Here is a 23,473-nt window from a genome sequence, read left to right as displayed (position 1 = left end):
TCAGGGCGGAGTGATTTGGAGCGCAGGATGCCTGCGGAGCCGAGCGTATCCGTGTATTGGTATTGCTGTGTGCACGCAAATCATGTACTGGTGTTGCTGTGTGCACACTAATCGTTTTAAAAACGTTAATCTGATGATCCGCTGATACGGTCTAATGTAAACATGGGCTAAGGCTACATCCACACGACAACGGCAACGAGATGTTATTTAAAAATATATCGCGTCCAAATGGGCAACGATCAGTAAAATATCAGGTCCATATGGCAACGCAACGCTTGCTGAAAACGATGCAATACACATGCCGCACCTCTAGGGGCGCTGTAAGACGGTCCCTTCGGAGACACCAGAACAAGAGAAGAAGTAAGGACGCATGCACATAAACTATTATGCGCGAGACTTCATATTAGCCACAAAGTCAGGAAAATCTGTTCGTAAAATAACGTTATAATGACCAAATACAATGAAAAGTATTTTTCCAGTCTCACCTGTGAAAGGTAATCCCATGTGATCTCGTTTGGACGGCAAACCTGTTGGTACAGTTAAACGCAGCTAATCTTTATTCTCCGCTTTGCCCCATCCAATATGGCGGCGAGGATGACGTATGATTCTACGCGGAAGACGGCGTCTTTAATGGTCCGGAATAAATTGAATGCTACACGTTGATGGATTAATTTGCTCTTCTACGCCCTTTTTGAGGAATGTATTGTCGGACTTAAACCAACATCTGAAGAGGTGAGATCGCTCCTTTTTTTCCCTATTTTTGCTGGCGGGATTGACTCTCTCTCTCTCTCTCTCTCTCTCACTTTGCACCATTACACAATAAATATTCACAGTGAAAATATTTTGTAAGCGCGTTTCATGAACCAAGTTATAGGATTTGTTGACAACTCGCATCGAGTTCGTTACACTTCTACCCGGCGTGAAGCACATGTGGTTGTGACGTCATCGTAAACAAATCCGTTCTACTCATCCAGACGACTTCGCAACGGCGCCGTTGCCAGATCTTTCCACTCTGGAACCCGTTCTCAAAACGCAATCTTTTTGAGAACGGGTTCCAGAGTGGAAAGATCTGGCAACGTTGCCGTTGCGAAGTCGTCTGGATGAGTAGAATGGATTTGTTTACGATGACGTCACAACCACATGTGCTTCACGCCGGGTAGAAGTGTAACGAACTCGATGCGAGTTGTCAACAAATCCTATAACTTGGTTCATGAAACGCGCTTACAAAATATTTTCACTGTGAATATTTATTGTGTAATGGTGCAAAGTGAGAGAGAGAGAGAGAGAGAGAGTCAATCCCGCCAGCAAAAATAGGGAAAAAAAGGAGCGATCTCACCTCTTCAGATGTTGGTTTAAGTCCGACAATACATTCCTCAAAAAGGGCGTAGAAGAGCAAATTAATCCATCAACGTGTAGCATTCAATTTATTCCGGACCATTAAAGACGCCGCCTTCCGCGTAGAATCATGCGTCATCCTCGCCACCATATTGGATGGGGCAAAGCGGAGAATAAAGATGCCTCATTCATGTGCTGCGTTTAACTGTACCAACAGGTTTACCGTCCAAACGAGATCACATGGGATTACCTTTCACAGGTGAGACTGGAAAAATACTTTTCATTGTATTTGGTCATTATAACGTAATTTTACGAACAGATTTTTCTGACTTTGTGGCTAATATGAAGTCTCGCGCATAATAGTTTATGCGCATGCGTCCTTACTACTTCTATTGTTGTGGTGTCTCCGATGGGACCGTCTTACAGCGCCCCTAGAGGTGTGGCATGTGTATTGCATCGTTTTCAGCAAGCGTTGCGTTGCCATATGGACCTGATATTTTACTGATCCGTTGCCCATGTGGACGCGATATTTATTTATTTTTTTAAATGTCGTTGTCGTGTGGATGTAGCCTTTATCACACCCTGGAGCACAGAAGAAACCATATCAGTGGGCTTGAGAATGACTCCTAGTTTAGTCTCGTCAGACAAGCTGATGAAGTGAACTGATGAAGCCTCTTGGATGAGGAGTGAAACAGCTTCAAAGACTTCAAAGTCCAGTTGCATTTGAATCAGTTTTCTTCAGGTTACTCTGACCTGGATGAGTGAGAATATTCACAGACAACAGCTCTTAATGTTTGTGTGAAAAAATGGAAGAAGAAAAAATGGCCAGGTGGCCCAACAGTGAAGTCCAGGCTTGAAATGCAGCACCATTTTCATGTGTCTAAGCAAAATATAAAAATCTTCACTACACGCTAGCAAGCCGGCTTATATCATTTCAGCTGCTGGTGCAAATGAAACCAGAAAAAAAGCCCTTGAAAGTTTGTAGTTCTCAGGGAGCTCCCCAGTGGATAATTCCTCTCCTCTCATAAAGTCCCTAGAACTGTTTGCTCGGAAAGCACCTAATAGTCCAAATGACTTCATGTTTATTATATACGCTTACTACAGGAGACATAACGTAGTAACCTAGTGACACTCGGCCACAAGAAAAAGCCCTGTTCCGGTCGAACGTTATGTACCTGTATGTAACACCTGCTCGTCCTTAACTTGAAGGAGATGGGTACAATTAATGCATAATTATTTTATTTGAAACTAGAGACTGTGACCAAAGTCACAATAGTTTGCGTTCACTGTTAGAAACCAGGACGTCTGGTCACCGTACCTGCCGGGGATTGGTGCAGACGAATGTCTGTGCAGAAGATATTTATTAAGAAAAGTGCAATCAGGCAGACAGTCGGGCATAAATCAGAAATGATAAACAAGCAGTTGTTCGGATGAGGCGGAATCAAAGGACTCAGAGCAGGAACTAGGAAATCAAAACAACGCACGGCTCAGTAATATGTCCAAACGGCTCAATACTTTGCAACCTGAGTTAGTCTTTGGCGTCCTTGTATGTGCGCGCTGATTGCGCCTTAATCCAGTGCCAGCGTGAATCATTAGCCACAGCTACAAAAAATTTCCATTTCCAGTTGAGAGTACGTCGTGCGCATTCTGGCTGCTGCTTCTCACCAGAGCTTTATTTTATTTTCTCTCCTTTTTTTTATTTAATTATTTTTTTATTTTTTCTGTTTGAGAGTGTTTTTGTCCGCCGGTGGTGGTGTAGCTCCGGACCCGGTTTTGGGTGTCGGTTCCCTCCAGGCCTTGGTTTGCCGTGGGTGATGCCTGTGCTCCCAGCTATGGACTGCAGTGAGCTCGTTGCTCATTTTAACATCGGGGTTGTCCAGCACTCTGTGCTTTAATGCTTGGCGTGATGTTGCTGGTGGCATCACGGCAGCTGTGCTGGAGATGTGGGACTTGTTTTCGTGTGCCTTTTGGTGGGACTGTGGCTGTTACACCACTGGAATGACATCCGGACCTCCATTTGGTGGACTTTTTTTCTTTTTTCTGCCTATTATTGTAAAGCGACCTTGGGTTTTGAGAAAGGCGCTATATAAATTGAACATTATTATTATTATTATTATTATTATTATTATTATTGGCGGCGCGTGCACGTGAATCAGTTCGCAGTACATTCTGTCCAGAGTGCACGTGAGAGTGACAGTACCCTATAGATCTGGAATGGTAAGAGATAAAGAATGGCGCTTTGTGAGGAAAAGTTGTGCCCTGCTGCCCTGAACAAAACTAAAAACCTGATTTGAAAAAAAATAATCATGAAAATTGACGGTTATAAGTGACTTAAAAATAAAAAAATCCTGTTTTTCATGGATCATTCCAGTTCGGTGATCTGGATCACCACCAGAAGTCATAACATAATTCGGTTCAGAGGTTTTCTTCAAGTAAAATTTGGTTGAAAACTGAGGGAGAAATAGCGTCCTGAAAAACCGCTAGTATAATAATAATAATAATAATAATAGAGAAGAATAATAAAGTAGAAAGATCCTGAGTGAGAGGAATAATTTGCCCCAGTGCTGCTCGCGCAGGTTGATGATTTTGTGACACGTGCCAAAAGATAGCAAAACAGTTTTGAATATGATTTGAAAGTTCAAATGTAATTTCCCCCCCCCTCCCCCCTTTGGCCTTTGGAGATGGATATCTCATCTCATCTCATCTCATCTGTAGCCGCTTTATCCTGTTCTACAGGACCGCAGGCAAGCTGGAGCCTATCCCAGCTGACTACGGGCGAAAGGCGGGGTACACCCTGGACAAGTCGCCAGGTCATCACAGGGCTGACACATAGACACAGACAACCATTCACACTCACATTCACACCTACGGTCAATTTAGAGTCACCAGTTAACCTAACCTGCATGTCTTTGGACTGTGGGGGAAACCGGAGCACCCGGAGGAAACCCACGCGGACACGGGGAGAACATGCAAACTCTGCACAGAAAGGCCCTCGCCGGCCACGGGGCTCGAACCCGGACCTTCTTGCTGTGAGGCGACAGCGCTAACCACTACACCACCGTGCCACCCCGGAGATTGATATATAATATACCGTACAAGTGTATAGGGAAATTAGCTCTGACTGCTTTTGTAATCAAGTCATAAAATTATTGCAGGATGTAAAGTAATCTTTTAGTCCTTGTGAGTTTGTGGTCAAACCAGAGTAACATCAAAACAGCACTTAGTACAGATTCTGTCTCCGTGTCTTAACACTCTGTTCCTTTCTGTTCCGTTTTTCAGCATCTTTCAGATGCCAAAAAGGCTCAGCAGGCATTGGAGAGCACCTATAAGCAGCTCGACAGTGTAAGTTCGCATGCCTTCATCTGTGGTTGAGTGGCAATCCGGCAGGTGTGTGTGTGCGCGAGAGTGAGAGAACGCCTGGCTGCCTGCTTTGACTCTTTGCAAATGACTGCCTGTGCAGAAGGTGCACATTTGCTTACATGTGCTTTTGTATTGCTGGATGTATGGCATGCTCACAGGAAGTGTGTGTGTGTGTGAGTGAGTGAAAGAGAGGTGTTTTGTTTACCTGCTCTTCACTGTGTCTGGTCAGGTGAGTCTTTCCTTCTGTAAATAGTTGCCTTGTGTGTGTGTGTGTGTGTGTGTTTTAGAGTAAAAAGCGCTTCGAGAGGGAGTGGAAGGAGGCGGAAAAGGCGGCGCAGAACGCAGAGAAAACGGATCAGGACATCAATGCTACAAAAGCAGATGTGGAAAAGGTATTTCCTTACAGCTGAATGTTCTGTTAAGTCTTTCTGGCTCCCTTTAATGTGTACATATTTTTCTTACCAGGTCATCACTACCCAGCCCCATTCTTCTGTGATCTACTTTTGTGTCTCTATTAAATGTTTAAATTGTTTTCTTTGGGTTGATGCCCTACTCCATTCCTAGAGTGCTGCTATCCTGCTGAGCGTAGTTAAAAAAAAAAACACCTTGATTAACTGGATCAGGTGTGTTTTATTGTATTTCACCACTCCTCGCCGCCTGGAGTGATGTTTAGGTTTTGTTTTGTTTTTTTAAATCGTCTGTAGCGAGTGTAATTTTCATACCTTTTGAGCCTGGTTGAAACTTCATGCCTGCAAGCTTTGAGTCGGGTTTTGCTCCTTAGCTTGCGAGGCTTGTTAGTGATCACTCATCTCCTTTGTTCGTAAGCCACACCTTCATGTCACTAGCAGGCCACTGATACCCCCTGTTCACCCTGTGGCTTAGGAACTCCAATCACGAAAGAGTGCCCCCATTAATCCACCCGTGTTGGACTCGAGCTGCTAGTGGAACCCGATCATGGAACAGTAGCCACTCCATACCAGTGGGTCCTGATGACCGTGTCACAAAAAGTGTCCATTGGCCCCCAGCCTTTTTGTGGCTGAGGGCCTCGGACCCCAACACGAAGTTCCCCTCTTGAACAGAGACACGATCAAAAAAGTAAACCCATCAATTCAAAATGAAGGGTTCTGTTCAACATTTACAAGAAGGATGATGTTTTCTAGCCGATTCTCCATTTCAGAGAGCTGGACGTGGACCGGTTCGTAAAATTCCTCCCCTTTCACATGTCAAAGCGATCAGGCTGTGTAACCACAAGACTGGTTCATGTCAATGGATCTACATGATCCATGTCTCCAAGTTCCCATTGCCCCAGAACCCAGGTTTCTTTTACAAGAACCAGCATTCCAGTTCAGAGGTCTACAGGACCTTTAGCCCGTCTCTAGCACCACAGGCATTCTTGAAATGTGTACAGGCGGCCATATTGCCTCTGATGGCCAGTTCAGTTCAAGCAGCCTCTGATAAACCGTCTCAAAAGTGTGCTACCGGCTCCTGTTTAGTATGCTAGGAACACTAGTAGAAGTCCTTGGGTCTGTAGGTACCTAGAGACATTCAGAAAGTAGGTTAACATCCTGGGTTATGAATTATCTGCACCACCACCTCATTCACAGTCTCACTACTGCAGCTTGTCCCTGAAGTTCTGATTGGTCAGCAGCTGCTGTTTGGGATTCGCCTAAATTGAAATCGGCTCAACCTGCCTGATCCTCGCCACTTGTGAACCCGCAATTCCTGTACATTTTTTTTTCACTTGTCCCTCTTTGAAATTGAACATTAGCAGGATATATGATGCCAGATTTGCTCTCATTGTGCACACACACCTTTGGGTTACTGCAGAAACTGAACTTTTTACAGCAGCAGGTTTGATCACCCCTGTTTTACACTAACGTGTGTGTGTGTGTGTGTGTGTGTGTAGGCTAAACAGCATGCTCATATGCGTACACACATTGCAGAGGAGTGTAAGAACGACTATGCTGCCCAGCTGCAGAAGTACAACAAGGAGCAGAACCAGTTCTACTTCACTGACATGCCACAGATATTTAATGTAAGCGATATCACTTCCCAATTCAGCTCTTTTTTCCTGAGTAACCACGTCACCAACTGTGCACTTAGTTTCGTGTGCGTGTGTCATAAACCTAAAAATTTCCATATAACCTCTGACTGTGTGTGTGTGTGTGTGTGTGTTTATATATACTGCTGAGAACCAAATATTCCCACAAGGACAGTAAAATCTGACAGTTTTGACCTTTATGGGGACATTTGGATGGTCCCCACAAGGAAGTTGTAACAAAAAAAGGCCCAAAAAGTTTCGTTTTCATTACTAAAGTTAACTTTGGTATAGATGGAGGCACAGCGTTAATGATCATGTCAATAGAAGGTCCTCACAAGAATAGTGAGACAAACGTGTGTGTTTTATATACTTTTGACGCCCTACACGGATAGTAAAATCTGATCATTTCAACCTTATGGGGACGTTTGGACGGTCCCCACAAGGAAGTTGTTGTTTTAACAAATTTTAAAAATAAGAGCCCAAAAAGTTTCTTTTTCATTACTAAGGTTAACTTTGGTGTAGGTGCAGGCACAGCATTAATAACTGCATTAATAAGCATGTCAATGGAAGGTCCTCATAAAGATAGTGAGACAAATGTGTGTGTGTGTGTGTCAGGGCTTTACATTAACTTTTTTGCTCACCAGCCACTGTGGCTAGTGGTTTTCCCGAGTCACTAGTGATTCAGCCTTTTCACTAGCCACAATTTTGTTGCCAGGAAATCGCGGTTTTTTTTCTTCACCATGATACGTTAAAGTTCGGAAGATCTAGATTTAATTATGAATGGCAGCGTATAATGCATCTCTACAGTAGCACTCAAGTATTCAGTGCTGTTAAGGTAGCTCCCTATAGGAAAACATGCAACCAATTCAGACAAAAATATAAACAGAGTATTCTGTTTATTGAACTTAAATTCAAGCCCCTTACAATATGAAATATCGTATAATATGAAAAATAACATTCAGTACAACTGAACTGATTCTAATATTAAAAGTCCAATTCAAAACATTTATCATTGAAAAACATTTGATGTTTTGATGTGCAAGTATTCTGTATTAAGTAATATTATGTCTTGTCTATTAATAGTGTGTGTGTGAGTGAACATGTGTAGAGAGAGACATTAAGGGCGTATTCACACCTACGTTGTTTGGTCCGGACCAAACGAACCAAATTTCCCTTGGTCCGGACCTTCTGGGTTGGTCTGAATACAAACCACCGAACTCTGGTCCGGACCAAACAAGCGGACCGAGACCGAGCTGCAAGGTCGGACTCAGTCCGGACCAAAGGAACCCTGGTGCGGACCTTTTGGAGGTGTGAAAGCAGACCAGACCTAATGCTACAGTTTTGCTTTTTTGTACCTCGGGAGCTTCCGTCGTTTGTCGAGCATTATGGGAAACAGAGTCTTGACACTCCACCTCAAAGTGCAAACACTGTTTCGGTTGTCAAGGGAACCTTACAACAGTCGTTCAGTCATTCAGACCAGTGGTAGGCTGGACTACAGAGTACAAAAAATGAGTAGGGGGCAAACGTGGGCCGAGGAAGAAACGCGTACCCTTGTGGATATATGGGCAGATGTCCACATATCTGAGCTTTTGAAGAGAACACGCAAAAATGCCGACGTGTTTGCTGTATTCAGTGAGAAAATGAAGGAGAAGGGGTTCACGCGCTCCCCAGAACAATGTCAGCTAAAAGTGAAGAAACTCCGTCAGACCTACATTAAAATCAGGGACATTCTTTCAAAAAGTGGCGGCACTAGCAACTTGCGTGAAGAGCCAGAACTGTCACAACATGATGTGCGCTCATCAGCGCTATCCTCCGTGACTACTTTTGAACTTAACGCTTTGTGCGCGTGTCGTCTCTGACCAATAGCTGAACGACCTCAGGGCGCGTGGCTTTGTTGACAGATTTTGGTCCGCTTACTAAAATGTACAGTGTGAAAGCGAACCACACCAAAATGAGAAAAAAAAAAACCATTTGGTTCGGACCAAAGCAAGTGAACTATCGAACTATCCTGGTCTGAATACACCCTTAATGTCCTCATTACATTCATCATCAGATGAGTCTGAATGGTCCATGAAAACTGGTCTTCGTGACCTGAGGCTTCCAGCAGGCCATAAGTTGATAGCTGGGGCGAGATCAACTTCTTTCCAGTCGCGTGAACGTTTCTAAACAGCAGCTCCATCCTCTCCAGCTCAGCCGACTTCTTCATGACAGCCAGGGACTTGAAAGCAATGCTGTCCTGTAGTGAACCAGCTGTCTTCGCCGGTTTTGATGTTATAGTACCAATGTGTGCATTTGACTTTTCGTGGTCCTTTATAGTTTCAAGTTTAAAATTACTGGTGCTGGTCTTTGCCAGACTTTCTACAGTCTTCGCAGTACATGGTATTTTTGGTTTTGCTATGAACTAGCCGATCTCGCCTGAACTTCCATTTGTCATTGAACTGTCTTATCTTCCTATTAGCGTCTTGTTCATCTCCATGGCCGCAGCCAGCTCTGAGGCCCCCGCGGTCTGGACCTCGGTCGTTTTTAAGAGCTGAAAATACATTTGTACGCTAAATATTCAACTGGATAAAAAAAAAAAGAATAACATTAAAACGTCTCCGTAAAAAGTGCATTGTTAATTATGTTAAACGTTGATTCTGTCTTCTGTGTCTGTTTCGTGCGCGTGGCTCCGAGACCAAGAACGCAAAAGCGAATGAGCGCGCGACTCGGGGGAGGAACGCAGTGCAGGAGACACGTTTTTTTCATGGTAACCATCAGTGCACTTTCATCAAGCTGTTAAATTTACATTTTCGAAGCAGCGCAGTTGTAGCCTACCTTGTTTGTGATTTTAAAAATAAATAATTCGATAAGCCAAAGCAATAGAGTGGAAAGTTTCAACTTGTGCTTGCCTTGGATCACTTTGCCTAAAACATGGTGGTGTATACTGATTCCCCCCCCCAGAGTTTTTTTTTTTTTTGTGTAGGTGTAACGGATGTCAGGTTGTTAATGTATCTTAGTTCCATAGGCTACATGGTGAGGGTATCTTTTGTCCTCATTACTTGAGCCAGATCAAACCATTAAACAAGCTTAAATTATTCTTACTCTTAGCCACATAATTTTTTTTTTCCAAAACTGATTATATTCAGTTCAAACACCATTAAAAGTAATTTCAGGAATAGATCTCTTGTGTGATGTGTAATTCACCCCTCTCATTTAAATATGTCGAAAATTTTTCGGCGCGCGCTTTGCGCATCACGGACCTCGGTGATTTTTAAAATGCTGCCTCCGGCCCTGATAATCTCTGCCCCTTTTTCCCTGAGCAGCAGGGTTTGAAACTCCAGCTATATGCCGCCACATAGTGCGCTTGTCAGTCATCAGCAACTTTGTTGCTTCGTTCATTAACCGCAGGTTACCGCATCATTTGATTTTATCTGAGACGTTAACAAACGTTCTAAATAATTCTAACGTGTCAGAATGTTTATGCAGGTGCTCATGGGAGTTGTAGGCGTGTAATATTACATTGCAATGTGTTTTTATTATATCAGATGCCTTCAGAGAAAACTACAATTAAAATATATTGTCATACCACAGAATAAACCACCCGCCAAAGTGAGTAGTGGGACTAAAGTTATTACCAGCCGAAGCCGAATTTTACCCGCATTTGGCGGGTGGGCGGGTGCTAATGTAAAGCCCTTGTGTGTGTGTGTGTGTGTGTGTGTGTGTGTGTGTGTGTGTGTGTGTGTGTGTGTGTTTTATATACTAATGATTACCAAATATCCCCACAAGGATGGTAAAACCTGACAATTTTGACCTTATGGGGACATTTGGATGGTCCCCACAAGGAGGATGTTGTTGTAGTAGTACAAAAATGTGAAAAATAAGAGCCAAAAAAGTTTCCTTTTCATTACTGAGGTTAAGTTTAGTTTACGTGCAGGCACAGCATTAATTAACTGCATTAATAATCATGTCAGTGGAAGGTCCTCACAATGATAGTGAGACAAACGTGTCTGTGCATGTGTGTGTTATGTAGAAGTTGCAGGACATGGATGAGAGGCGTGTGCGGAAGCTATCACAAGCCTACATCCTGTTTGCTGATACGGAAAGGCAAGTCATGCCCATCATCGGGAAGTGCCTGGAGGGCATCATCAGAGCTGGCACCAATGTTAACGAGAAGAATGTAAGCGTTCAATCCATGCTCTCCTTTTTATTGTCCAGATACCTGTGTTTCTCCTCTTTTACACAAAGCACAATGGCTTGTCCTCCCTCTCATCTGCCCCATTACATAATTGTCGAGGGCAAAGTGTTCTCGCCAAAATGAGAACCAAACCAGTTCTACGATAAGATCACGTCATGTTATCAGCACACCTTTACCTCTAATCTTCAATCATTCAAACTTTGAGCCTGCAAATGGTGTTCACGTTTGCCATCCCATTACACAGGATACAACCAAACCTCCAGTTGTGGTCAGAAGTTTCCGTACAGTCATCATGGCAATACTGGGCTTTCAGTGACTTTATTTGAACAGTTATTTTTCTGTGGCAGAATGATTGGTTGATTTTTAATTTATTTTGGGTTTTCTGAAATCAACACAGGGTCAAAAAATATATACAGCACACCTAATATTTGGTTAAATGTCCCTTACCAGGTTTCACCTTCACCAGATGCTTTTGGTAGCCATCAGCAAGCTTCTGACAGAATTCTGGTTCGATATTTGACCACTCTTCTTGGCAGAAATCAATTAAATTTGTGTGTTTCCTAGCAAGGACTCAACTTTTAATCACAAGCCACATATTTTCAATCGGGTTGAGGTCAGGCTATTCCAAAAGCTTAATGTTAGCCTGCTTTATCCATTACACAACCAGATTTGATGTGTATTTGGGGTCATTGTTCTGTTGGAACACCCAATTGTGTCCGAGGTTCTGCTGAAGAATTCTGACGTAGTCCAGCTTCTTTATTATTCCATCCACTTTGTGCAGTGCACCAGTTCCACTGGCAGCAAAACAGCCTCAGAGGATGACACTGCCACCACCACCATGCTTAACAGCTGGTACGATGTTCTTGAGGTTGAATGTGTCACCTTTACTCTTCCAAACATACCTCTGGTCATTATGGCCAAATGTTCCTCCAGAAGGCTTTTTCTTTGTCCATGTGATCAGATGTAAACTTGAGTTTAATTTTGGAGCGGGGGCATCTTTCTTGGATGACAGACTCTTAGTTCATGGTGATGTAAAACTCGCTTGACTGTAGACATTGTTCTAGCAGCTTCCAGTTCATGGCATGTCTGTGCCTTGGTGGTTCCTGGGTTGTTCTTGACCATCTGAACTAATTTCCTCTGAGCTGAAGGGGACAGTTTGGCACGTCTTCCAGCAAAGTGGCTACACATTACAGGCATTTAGCAGATGCCTGTAATCATACCCAGAGCAATTAGGTGCCTTGCTCCAACAAAGGGGCTGGGGTGCCTGGCTCAAGTCCAAGGAGCTCAGTGCAGATCTGAGAAAGTAGAACATAGATTTACACAACTCAGAAATGTCTCTTGGGGCCATTTCTAAACAACTGCAGATTCCAAGATCATCAGTTCAAACAATTGTATGCCAAGGACAAGTTACGGGGAAGCCATGGCCTACTGGTTAAAGAAGCAGCGTTGGGACCAAATTTCCTCTGAGCTGAAGGGGACAGTTTGAGACTTCTTCCAGCAAAGTGGCTACACATTACATTACAGGCATTTAGCAGATGTTCTTATCCTGAGCAAAGTACAACATACCTAGAGCAATTTGGTGGCTTGCTCCAGCAAGGGGGTTGGGGTGCCTTGCTCAAGGGCACTTCATGACCACTTCCTGATGGTCCATGGAATCAAAATGGTGACCTTTTGGTCCCAACGCTGCTTCTTTAACCAGTAGGCCATGGCTTCCCCATAACTTGTCCTTAGCATACAATTGTTTTAACTGATCTTGGAATCTGCAGTTGTTTAGAAATGGCCCCAAGAGACATTTCTGAGTTGTGTAAATCTATAATCTACTTTTCTCAGATCTGCACTGAGCTCCTTGGACTTGAGCAACACGCAGTACAATGGGAAAGCCAATGGCAGTTAATAAACAGTCCCTTTTTATGTTGTGCACAAAGAAGCTACCAGCTGTAGTCACTCTTGATCACTAGCATGGCTGTCATGTATTTGCTTAAGAATTTTTCTTGTTCCTCCTCTTATTAATTGACTTTTAGACTATTTCTTCAGTTGTTTCTTTATTATGTTAATCTTTTACATTACCAGCTCTGAAGGTTAGCTTTGGGCGGCATGGTGGTGTAGTGGTTAGCACTGCCGCCTCACAGCAAGAAGGTTCTGGGTTCGAGCCCAGCGGCCGGCGGAGGCCTTTCTGTGTGGAGTTTGCATGTTCTCCCAGTGTCCGCGCGGGTTTCCTCCGGGTGCTCCGGTTTCCCCCACAGTCCAAAGACATGCAGTTCGGTTAACATGGGGCGGCCTTGGGCGGAAGTGCTCTTGAGTGAGGTACTTAACCCCTGACTGCTCCCCGGGCGCTGTAGTGTGGCTGCCCACTACTCTGGGTGTGTGCGTGTGTTCACTGCTTCAGATGGGTTAAATGCAGAGGATGAATCTCACTGTGCTTGAAGTGTGCATGTGACTGACAAAGGTTTCTTCTTCTAGCTTGTTGTAGGATAAATAGTTGTCACATCATGGTCTTTCTCAGTAAACGTATTAAGGTTCACACATGAGCGCTGTTGATACATTTCCAGGACTTGTACTAGGTCCAGAGATTTTCTGCTCTTTTCGCAAATATTGTCATCCATCCATCTATCCATTATCTGTAGCCACTTATCCTGCAGAGGGTCGCAGGCAAGCTGGAGCCTATCCCAGCTGATTACGGGCGAAAGGCGGGGTACACCCTGGACAAGTCGCCAGGTCATCACGGGGCTGACACATAGACACAAACAACCATTCACACTCACATTCACACCTACGCTCAATTTAGAGTCACCAGTTAACCTAACCTGCATGTCTTTGGACTGTGGGGGAAACCGGAGCACCCGGAGGAAACCCACGGGGAGAACATGCAAACTCCACACACAAAGGCTCTCGTTGGCCACTGGGCTCGAACCCGGACCTTTTTGTTGAGGCGACAGCGCTAACCACTACACCACCGTGCCGCCCCCAAATATTGTGTCTCAGGTTAGTCTTGGGGTAGGTTTTGTTTCCGGAGCAGAACTTGAAAACTGAGTGGTATGGTCTTGAAAGTTGGTACGTGTGTTAAGTAATGTATATGTGCCTTTTGATACTAAGACGTGAGAAATTTGTAATTTTTAGCTCACCTGGACCAAAGGTCTGGTGGGTTTATGCCATGGGCTGCTGAGGTCAGTGTAAAGAGGTAGGGTTGGTTTCCTGCAGCAGAACTTGAAAAATGTGACAAGTAATATCTTGAAACTTGGTATATAGCGTGGGGGATATAGATGACTCTGTCGTCTTGTTTTTTATGCCATCTATGAGGTTTTGTGGTGTAATGCATTGCTGCAGCCGAATTGTTTCATTAGTCCTCCTGTGTAATGTCATTGGTGAAACATCTCTGTGATTCCAGGACTCTGTGGTTCTAATAGAGCAGCACAAATCAGGATTTGAGCGACCTGGCGATCTGGAGTTTGAGGACTACAGCCAGGGAATCAACCGAGCCTCGTCTGACAGCAGCCTGGGCACACCTAAAGGCCCGCTGGATCTGCTGGGCAAAAACAAGAGCAAACCTTTTTGGCTGTTCAGCAAGAAGAGCAAGGTAGACTCGCCATCATAGATCAGTGCTCATACGGAGTGTGATTTAAGCAGTGATGATTACATCATATTAGATAAATGTCTTCTTATTATTATTATTAGGGCTGCAACAGATTTCATCATTTTTATTAGATGTAACTTAATAATAACAGTTAAATTCGAGTAAAAAAAATTAATGAATAACTACTGAATAACAAATGATGAAGTACAAATTTAAATAATAGTACAATACATCTGATGGTTTAAGATGAAGGAAGAGTCCAGGCTAAAAAGAAAGTTTTCCTTCTCAGCCCAAATATAATCAATTTGTGAAGGTTTTTATTTATTTTTTATTTATTTATTTTTTTTAAAGTGTCTGGAGAGCTAGGAAGCACTCAAAAAGCAAATTCAAGCTTTCAACACCAAACATGTTTTATTCTATCTACATTCACTGGATATGAGCAATCGCGCGCTCTGATTGGCTACTCTACTACTAGGATATCGGCTCATATACCGTGAGTAGAGAAAAACAAAATGGCAGAGCGTGTTGCTGAGCCAACTGAGGACGAAATAAAAACTACTTGAAAATTAAAAAAAAAACAAAATGGCAACAAAATATGGAATGAAAAGTATTTGATGGTAAGAACGTATTAAAAAAAAAATCGCATTTTTCACAAATTGCTCCTGTCATTTCGCTGGTTTGTTTACAGTCTTCATCTTTAAGCATTACAATTTGTTTAATTTTTTTTTTTTAAGACCGGTTCAAAAGCTCAAAGAAGTTTGTAAATGACCCAACTGAAATGTCCAAGGAAGAATTAAATAAACGTTGAAAGTAGGGCTGGGCGATTTTACGATTACGATGTTATTCACGATATAAAATCTCTACGATTAGAAATTAGACACGTACGATATGCCTACGATAAGCCTACGCCTTCAATAAAATTACTTCATCCGAAGTTTTGACAGACACGCGAATAGCCAATCATAACTAAACAGTACTGCACGTAACCAATCAGTTGGAAGAGAGCCATGTCAAGTTAGGTTGAGTGCACACACAAACACACACACGTGTAGCAGCAACGCACAGCATGGCTGTGGTGAAGTTTGCAGGAGCGCGGCATTTCTCCAACAAAGCGTGAAACAAAGAGATTATAAAAATGAGCGAGAAGCCGACTGACCCGAGTTCTGAACAGGAAAGTCAGAGCACTGCCCTGGAGGACATCGTTGAAAAGAAGGGCCAGAGATCTTCGGTTGTGTGGAGGTATTTTGGATATTTAAAATCAGACATACAACAAAGTGTTACACACAACCTTAAACACACTGACGTACAGGATTGCACTTTTTTTCTCCTTGCAGCATAAGGTTTACACGTCAATATGTCTTTTATGTTTATTTGAAAGCTGCTAGAATTTGCACAAATGATTAACAATGGTATATAGTTTTTATTTTTCAGTTTCAGTTTATTCATTTGAACAAAAAGAACAAAAGAATGTGCATCCAGTTTGTTTTGGTTCTGTGAAACTTGAAGGCTTGTTAAGCTATTTTTGTTAATTAGGAAGGAACTACTAATTTGTAATGTTCATATTTTGAGCAGAAAATTAAAGAAAATACAAAAATAGTGATTTGATTTATATCGTGATATATATCGTTATCGAAAATTTTGAAAAAATATATCGTGATATAATTTTTTCTCATATCGCCCAGCCCTAGTTGAAAGCTATTCTATACCTCGGCAAGACAACGCTTTCTACAAAAAACAACACTAAAGTCAATTTGTACAGCCATCAATAGATTTTTAAGAAGTCCGCCTAAGCAGAAACGATTTTGTCGGATATTTTTGCATAAATATTTATTTATTTATTTATTTATTTAATTGAATTTGCTAAAAATTTTAAAAATGCTCTTTCTCAAAAATCCAGTGTATGTGGATAGAATAAAACAGTTATTCCACTAAATCTCGTCATACGTGACTTATAGCTATCAGCTCATGTACAACATGATTTCGTGGAATAATTGTGAAATAGCTGATCAGTTACATTTGGGGCAAGAGGAAAGTGTGTGTGAGAGAGAGAGATTTTGGACTGAACAACTTTTTTTTTTCTTTAATTTATTTGCACTTTGAAAGCAACACCAGCATTGACTGTTGCCCGTCAGAGCAACAGAGCTAAAAATAAAACTTAAATGCATCCTGGAAATACAAAATAAACCTGAAATAATCAGTGGATGAGTTAAAGAAGTGTGAAATTTTTTTTTAAAACCATTTCTTTTTATGAGGACAATATAAAGCCAGGCTAACACGATTTCCATCCGTAGCCAATACATATCTGACCAACTAAAATTCCTGTCACGCATGTGTACATCTGCATGACAGTGCTCCTAATGCTTTCTGCGACTGTAGAAAATAAATACACTCTCATCCGTAAATGCGATTGGTTTTGATTTACGGATCATGTTTTGTTGCTGTTAAAAAAACAAGTATTCCTAAAAGCTGTCAGTTTGGACATGTAATCATTGCAGCCCTAATTGTGAGAGAGAAATAGAAAATCAGGAATCCTTATAAAGAAGTGTTGAAAAATGTGTGGTGGGTGTTTTTAAAAAAAAAAAAAAAGAGTAAACATGTAGAGCAGTGATTGCTAATGAGAATCTTTCGATTTTGTGTGATGTATTCCAAGTACAATTTATCAATTGCCCTCTTCTCAATCCTGTTCAGAAGCAATGGTCTGCAACAACTTTGCATGATTGATTTTATTTTTCTTCCCTCCCCCCTCCCAAGACCTTGAAATTCCTCTCATTCTTGCATTTCTTTAAAACAAACACAAATCTCACGTGCATTTTCACAGTCACGCGCACATTTCTTAGCCAGCACACTACTTCTTTTGCATGGCTCTCTCTGGCTGTGAGCTCATTTGTTTTGCACTTGACAGGATGCTTAAAGCATTCGACCACCATACCTTTCTGAAATGTCTCGTATTATAGGGAGGGTAGTTGCAGTGGCATCTGGCTAACTTGGTTAGAGTGGGTAAGAAATCCCATGAGAATGAATGAGTCTGTGGGGCAGCAACAGGGAACACATTCATCTCCCTGCAGCCATGTGACGGCGCAGGCAGGCGCTTGCCAGCAAACACAGCACTGTGCTCTGTCTCTCCTCTACCGGATGGTCAGGATCGGACGGAACCTTGTTCTCCTCGTTCGGCCCAGTACAGAAGAAACCGATTGTGACGACGATGATATTGCAGTTTGATCTCATGATTGTACAATCACCCAGCTTTCTCCCACGTGGCTTAACTTCTCAACTTTCCCTTTTTGCTCTCGCCCGCATGCACACGTTGGCTGCTCTCTTGCTTGCTCTGTCTGGTCAGCATGTGCCTCTGTCTCATGCAGCTACTCAAGATCTAATCAGTAAGACAGCTTAGCACCATAAAAATCCTTCCATACACCAGGACAGGGTTTATCATAGATCTGAGTGTTCGAGTCCTTTGGACTGTCGCTCCTCTTACACGTCCACAGGAGGTGGTTATTTTTATCACGCAGTTTATCCAGATATACTCTTAGGGCGTTTTCAAACTTGGCCTGAATACTTGAGTCCACACCAAGGACAAAATCCAGGCTCATTTTCTGAGTCGGAATGGGGGGAAAAAATAAAATGAACAAAACAACACAAGTGTGTGAACGTTCTCTCGAGCCCATTAGAGACTTAGGCCCTGTCCACACGGCAACGGATTCAGGTGAATCTGATAAAATTGTTTATCGTTTCGGCCTGGCGTCCACACGGCACCGGCGTTTTGGGTGCCCCAAAACGAAATCTTTTGAGGACGGGTCCCAGAGTGGAAAAATCTGGCAACGGCGCCGTTGCGAAGTCGTCTGGATGAGTAGAACGGATTTGTTTACGATGACGTCACAACCACATGACTGTCAGTGCTTCACGCCGGGTAGAAGTGTAACGAACTCGATGCGAGTTGTCAACAAATCCTATAACTTGGTTCATGAAACGCGCTTACAAAATATTTTCACTGTGAAATATTTATTGTGTAATGGTGCAAAGTGAGAGTGAGTGAGTGAGAGGGCGGAGTCTTTAGTCCGCAGTAACCAAAACCGCGCACCGCCCGTGCGCTTTCCAAAAACAAAACCAATCCCGCCAGCAAAAATAGGGAAAAAAAAGGAGCGATCTCACCTCTTTAGATGTTGGTTTAAGTCCGACAATACATTCCTCAAAAAGGGCGTAGAAGAACAAAGTAATCCATCAATGTGTAGCATTCAGTTTATTCCGGACCATTAAAGAATTCTGGAGGATATCAGAATGTTGGCGTACCGGCTTCCATCTACCCCCATTCATTCCTCTTTCCGCTTCTTTCGTTTTACGCTACTGATTAATAATCAAAACTTTGTGGCTGATGCTATAGAAGAAGAGGTTTATGCGCATGCGTCTACTTCTATTGTTCTGGTGTCTCCGATGGGACCGTCTTACAGCGCACCTAGAGGTGTGGCATGTGTATTGCATCGTTTTCAGCAAGCGTTCCGTTCCCATATGGACCTTATATTTTTCTGATCCGTTGCCCATGTGGACGCGATATTTAAAAAAAAAAAAATCTCGTTGCCATTGTCGTGTGGATGTAGCCTTAGATTGTTCAGTTAAATATTATGAAATGTTTAGCTCTCTGGCTTCTTTACATCTGCATGAGGAGCATTTCACTGAGTCAGAGGCACAGTAAAGCTGGTCCTGTGTGATGCCAAACTACGGTTGCAGCCGGTTTCTGCTGCTTTTATGACTCTCTAAACGACTGGGATGCATTTGTTTCACTGTTGGTCATTCCATTGCAATGTTGCACGTTATCCCCGTGGTTATTACAAGCGAGGTTAATGGGCAAAGTGTGGCTCTGCTACAGCAATCCTCATAGAACCAAGCTCTGAATTTAGCTAATTTAAAGTGATCCAGGATTACTAAAACTAAGCTAAAGCTCTTCTCTGGTATTCAGCTATCCATGTTTTACATCATCCGAAGCTTGCAGACAGACCCATGTTTCTGTAAATGTTACCACAGTTTGCATAATGCTTCCATATCCCTTTGTTTTCTGTTAAATGTTTTGCTGCCTAGTCACACAATTTTTGTGGAACAAATGAAGATCCTTTTGTGGCTTTATATTTAAACCCTGTGAAGGAAACACATTACTCACTGAGTGATGGCTTACAGTTCCTGTGTCATCGTCTTTCAAGCATCATAGTAAATCCTGCAGAAATTATTAAGTAAAGGCTTGATATCAGAAACCAGGTCCTGTCTGTAGGCTCCTGTTGATGAATACGCACTGTAAAGCTTTTCTTTGGAACATAATGAAGTATTGATTGAGCAGACATGGAAATGATAAATAACAGCTGTTGTGTGTTTTCCATTGGCTGTCCTCCATAGTTTAGAGAACAGTGAAGTCTAGCTTGTGAAGCCACACTTTGTTTGTTCCTGCTGCTGTTGCATTTTTTTTTTGGGGGGGGGCCCTCTAGGATTGGGGCTTTTACTTTGAAGCAGGCTTTAGTGTTCAGCTGTGGGACTTTAGGATTGGGCTGTTGGGCTTTTACTAATGGGCTGTTGGGCTTTAGTAATGAGCTGTGGGGCTTTATTGCTGGACTGTTGGGTTTTAGGGTTGGGCTGTTGGGCTCTGGGGCTTTATTGTAGGGCTGTTGGGTATTAGGATTGAGTTGTTGGGCTTTAGTAATGGGCTCTGGGGCTTTATTGCAGGGCTGTTGGGTATTAGGGTTGGGCTGTTGGGCTCTGGGGCTTTAGGATTGGGCTGTTGGGCTCTGGGGCTTTAGGATTGGGCTGTTGGGCTTTGGGGCTTTAGGATTGGGCTGTTGGGCTCTGGGGCTTTAGGATTGGGCTGTTGGGCTCTGGGGCTTTAGGATTTGGCTGTTGGGCTCTTGGGCTTTAGGATTGGGCTGTTGGGCTCGGGGGCTTTAAGTTTGGGCTGTTGGGCTCGGGGGCTTTAGGGGGTTGGGCTGTTGGGCTCGGGGGCTTTAGGGGGTTGGGCTCGGGGGCTTTAGGGGGTTGGGCTCGGGGGCTTTAGGGGGTTGGGCTCGGGGGCTTTAGGGGGTTGGGCTGTTGGGCTCGGGGGCTTTAGGGGGTTGGGCTCGGGGGCTTTATTGCAGGCCTGTTGGGTATTAGGGTTGGGCTGTGGGGCTTTAGGATTGGGCTGTTGGGCTCGGGGGGCTTTAGGGGGTTGGGCTGTGGGGCTTTATTGTAGGGCTGTTGGGTATTAGGGTTGGGCTGTGGGGCTTTAGTGCAGGGCTGTTGGGTATTAGGGTTGGGCTGTGGGGCTTTACTGCAGGGCTGTTGGGTATTAGGGTTGGGCTGTGGGGCTTTAGTGCAGGGCTGTTGGGTATTAGGGTTGGGCTGTGGGGCTTTACTGCAGGGCTGTTGGGTATTAGGGTTGGGCTGTGGGGCTTTATTGCAGGGCTGTTGGGTATTAGGGTTGGGCTGTGGGGCTTTACTGCAGGGCTGTTGGGTATTAGGGTTGGGTTGTGGGGCTTTATTGCAGGGCTTTTGGGTATTAGGATTTGGCTGTTGGGTATTAGGGTTGAGCTGTGCTTTATTGCAAGGCTGTAGGGCTTTAGTGTTGGGGCATTGGGTTTGGGATTTATTTTTTTAATGCTTTGTAGTGGGTAGCTCTCATTCTGCCTCTTGTTCCTCGCTCTGTGATTGTTGCTCATGGTGTTTTATGGTGTCTCTCTTCTTCCCTTGTCATTTGTTTTTGTGTTTTGTCTCCCTCGCCCTCTCCTCACCACCTCCTGCCATCATGCCCCTGCCTTTCCATGGGTTTCTTTCCTGGTGTTGGCCCTATCCACCTCACCCCGCCATCCCCTTCCCCAGCCCTCCTCCTCCTCCCCCTCCCCGCTCACGCCCTTCTCTACACCCCCTGCCCCCTCACCCGCTAACGGACCCCCGTCCCCCAAGTTTGCCCGGGATCCCCTGTCCTACTGTTTGAAGGAGATCAATAAGACAGTCAAGCCACGAATCTCGTCCTTCCGGACCCTCCGCAGAACGGTGAGTGAGAACGGACGGAGCTCGGGAGCCTCTGGCGTTTAGTAGCCTGAGTAATAGTCATGTGCAAGGGGTGGTCTGTCAAGTGCACATTTGAGCCTTGTTAGGATTCCCCAATCATCTCATGATTTGGAGATAAGAACACTCAAAGTTGTAAGGCCACTGAAGCAACTCGCCTTTCTACAAAACATTTTTGCGACCTTTGCTCATGGACAGTACTGCCTGTCGTGTGTGTGTGTGTGTCTTTCTTTCTTTCTTTATTTATTTATTTATTTTTCCCCCTGTAGAAATATACCTTGGAGAGGATCATGGTAATACACATCAGGGTGATGTGATGTGGTGTGGTGTGGTGTGGGGTGTTATATAATGCACATCCTCTCTGCTGTTTGGTTTGTTTATTTTAAAAAAAAATCACGGGCAAGTTAAACAGATTTTCCACATGGCCACCTATGCATCATGCACATGTGATTAATTATTATTAGAAGCTGGGTCGCTCCAGTCACATGTAAAACTGTTACCAAAAATGTGTAGGCGGCCATGAAGTGGGGCAGACACTGACTCCTTTTCAGGCATATGGGTTTCTTTTTGATAGTGCATCATCATGGTCTGATTTCACAGTGTTCAAAAAGTCCAGCAGTAAATCACATTTGCTTTAAAAATTGTGATTAAGATGACGATGATTGTGTACTGTAAAATGGTCACACGTTTTGGGAAGACACTGTGGGTTTGACAGCTTCTTGACTCAGACTCTTCTCAACTGGTGTAAGGCGGAAGTTGTTGGTATTAAGATTTTTTTCTTTTTGCATATTGAACTTTGCCACCTTGGTTTAATTATCACCTTGACAATAGACGTCCTTTATCTGTTGGTGTGTTTGAGTGGAAATGACAAGCACACAGTGTTTGAAAAGAATACGCACTAAAGATAAAACAAACACTCATTATATGGGGAAGTAATTTATTCATGATTAAGGAAGCTGAATACAGTTGAGTGCAAAGAATTTACATACCATTTTGAGAACGCCAAGACGAAACCTGCAAGATATTTTAATACTCAAAATTCAAAACATCAGTTCAAAAGTTCACTCCTCCCTTGTACGAGGCACATCAGGTGAAAATTCAATCCAAATCACTTGAGACTGCTCTCATTGAATTCAGAATTGAATGCAGAACAACATACTTTTTACAGAATTAATGTTTATCCGTTCTTGAGATATTACAAATCAAAGATGGAAGAAGCAAACAAAAAAGGCTTAATTTTTACAAAACTGCCGTCATATTGTGTATTAGGATCACATGGTCCGAAATGGGCCTCACTGACCAATGAGATCATCTCATCTCATTCTCATCTCATTATCTCTAGCCGCTTTATCCTGTCCTACAGAGTCGCAGGCAAGCTGGAGCCTATCCCAGCTGACTACGGGTGAAAGGCGGGGTACACCCTGGACAAGTCGCCAGGTCATCACAGGGCTGACACATAGACACAGACAACCATTCACACTCTCATTCACACCTACGGTCAATTTAGAGTCACCAGTTAACCTAACCTGCATGTCTTTGGACTGTGGGGGAAACCGGAGCACCCGGAGGAAACCCACGTGGACACGGGGAGAACATGCAAACTCTGCACAGAAAGGCCCTCGCCGGCCCCGGGGCTCGAACCCGGACCTTCTTGTTGTGAGGCGACAGCGCTAACCACTACACCACCGTGCCACCCCCAATGAGATCAAATGTTTTTTCTTTTTTTTTTCTTTTTCAAGATATTTACATGGAAATTGGCAGCACATGGATGGGTGTATACTGAATACAAAGTTTGAAAAATTTGTAAAAAATTATGCAAGTTAGTATTTAATTCATATCAGTGTTGTAGTCGAGTCACTAAACCTCGAGTCTGAGTCCAGTCTCGAGTCCCCAGTGTTCAAGTCTGAGTCATGAAGAAAAATTTCGAGTTGAGTCCACGATTGATCCGAGTCGAGTCCAACGCTCCAGCTGC

General features: G+C 43.5%; 1 protein-coding gene across 4 annotated transcripts in view; it reads left to right on the top strand.

Annotated features, from left to right (window-relative positions):
* Positions 1 to 23,473, top strand: part of trip10a (thyroid hormone receptor interactor 10a) — a 159,786-nt gene that overhangs the window by 91,345 nt on the left and 44,968 nt on the right. For 2 of the 4 annotated variants that reach the window (XM_060942586.1, XM_060942583.1), the window contains 6 exons: positions 4,615 to 4,677; positions 4,983 to 5,087; positions 6,602 to 6,730; positions 10,746 to 10,892; positions 14,296 to 14,484; positions 21,313 to 21,486. In XM_060942586.1, coding sequence (XP_060798569.1) covers positions 4,615 to 4,677; positions 4,983 to 5,087; positions 6,602 to 6,730; positions 10,746 to 10,892; positions 14,296 to 14,484; positions 21,313 to 21,486 — 807 coding nt within the window. Of the gene's footprint in view, positions 1 to 4,614; positions 4,678 to 4,982; positions 5,088 to 6,601; positions 6,731 to 10,745; positions 10,893 to 14,295; positions 14,485 to 21,312; positions 21,487 to 21,770; positions 21,795 to 23,473 lie in introns of all 4 variants that reach the window. The other 2 variants (XM_060942584.1, XM_060942585.1) reach the window with 2 other exon arrangements.

The sequence above is a fragment of the Neoarius graeffei genome, chromosome 16 (assembly GCF_027579695.1).
Source record: "Neoarius graeffei isolate fNeoGra1 chromosome 16, fNeoGra1.pri, whole genome shotgun sequence".
Taxonomy (NCBI): Eukaryota; Metazoa; Chordata; class Actinopteri; order Siluriformes; family Ariidae; genus Neoarius; species Neoarius graeffei.
This window is presented reverse-complemented; position numbering and strand designations above follow the sequence as displayed.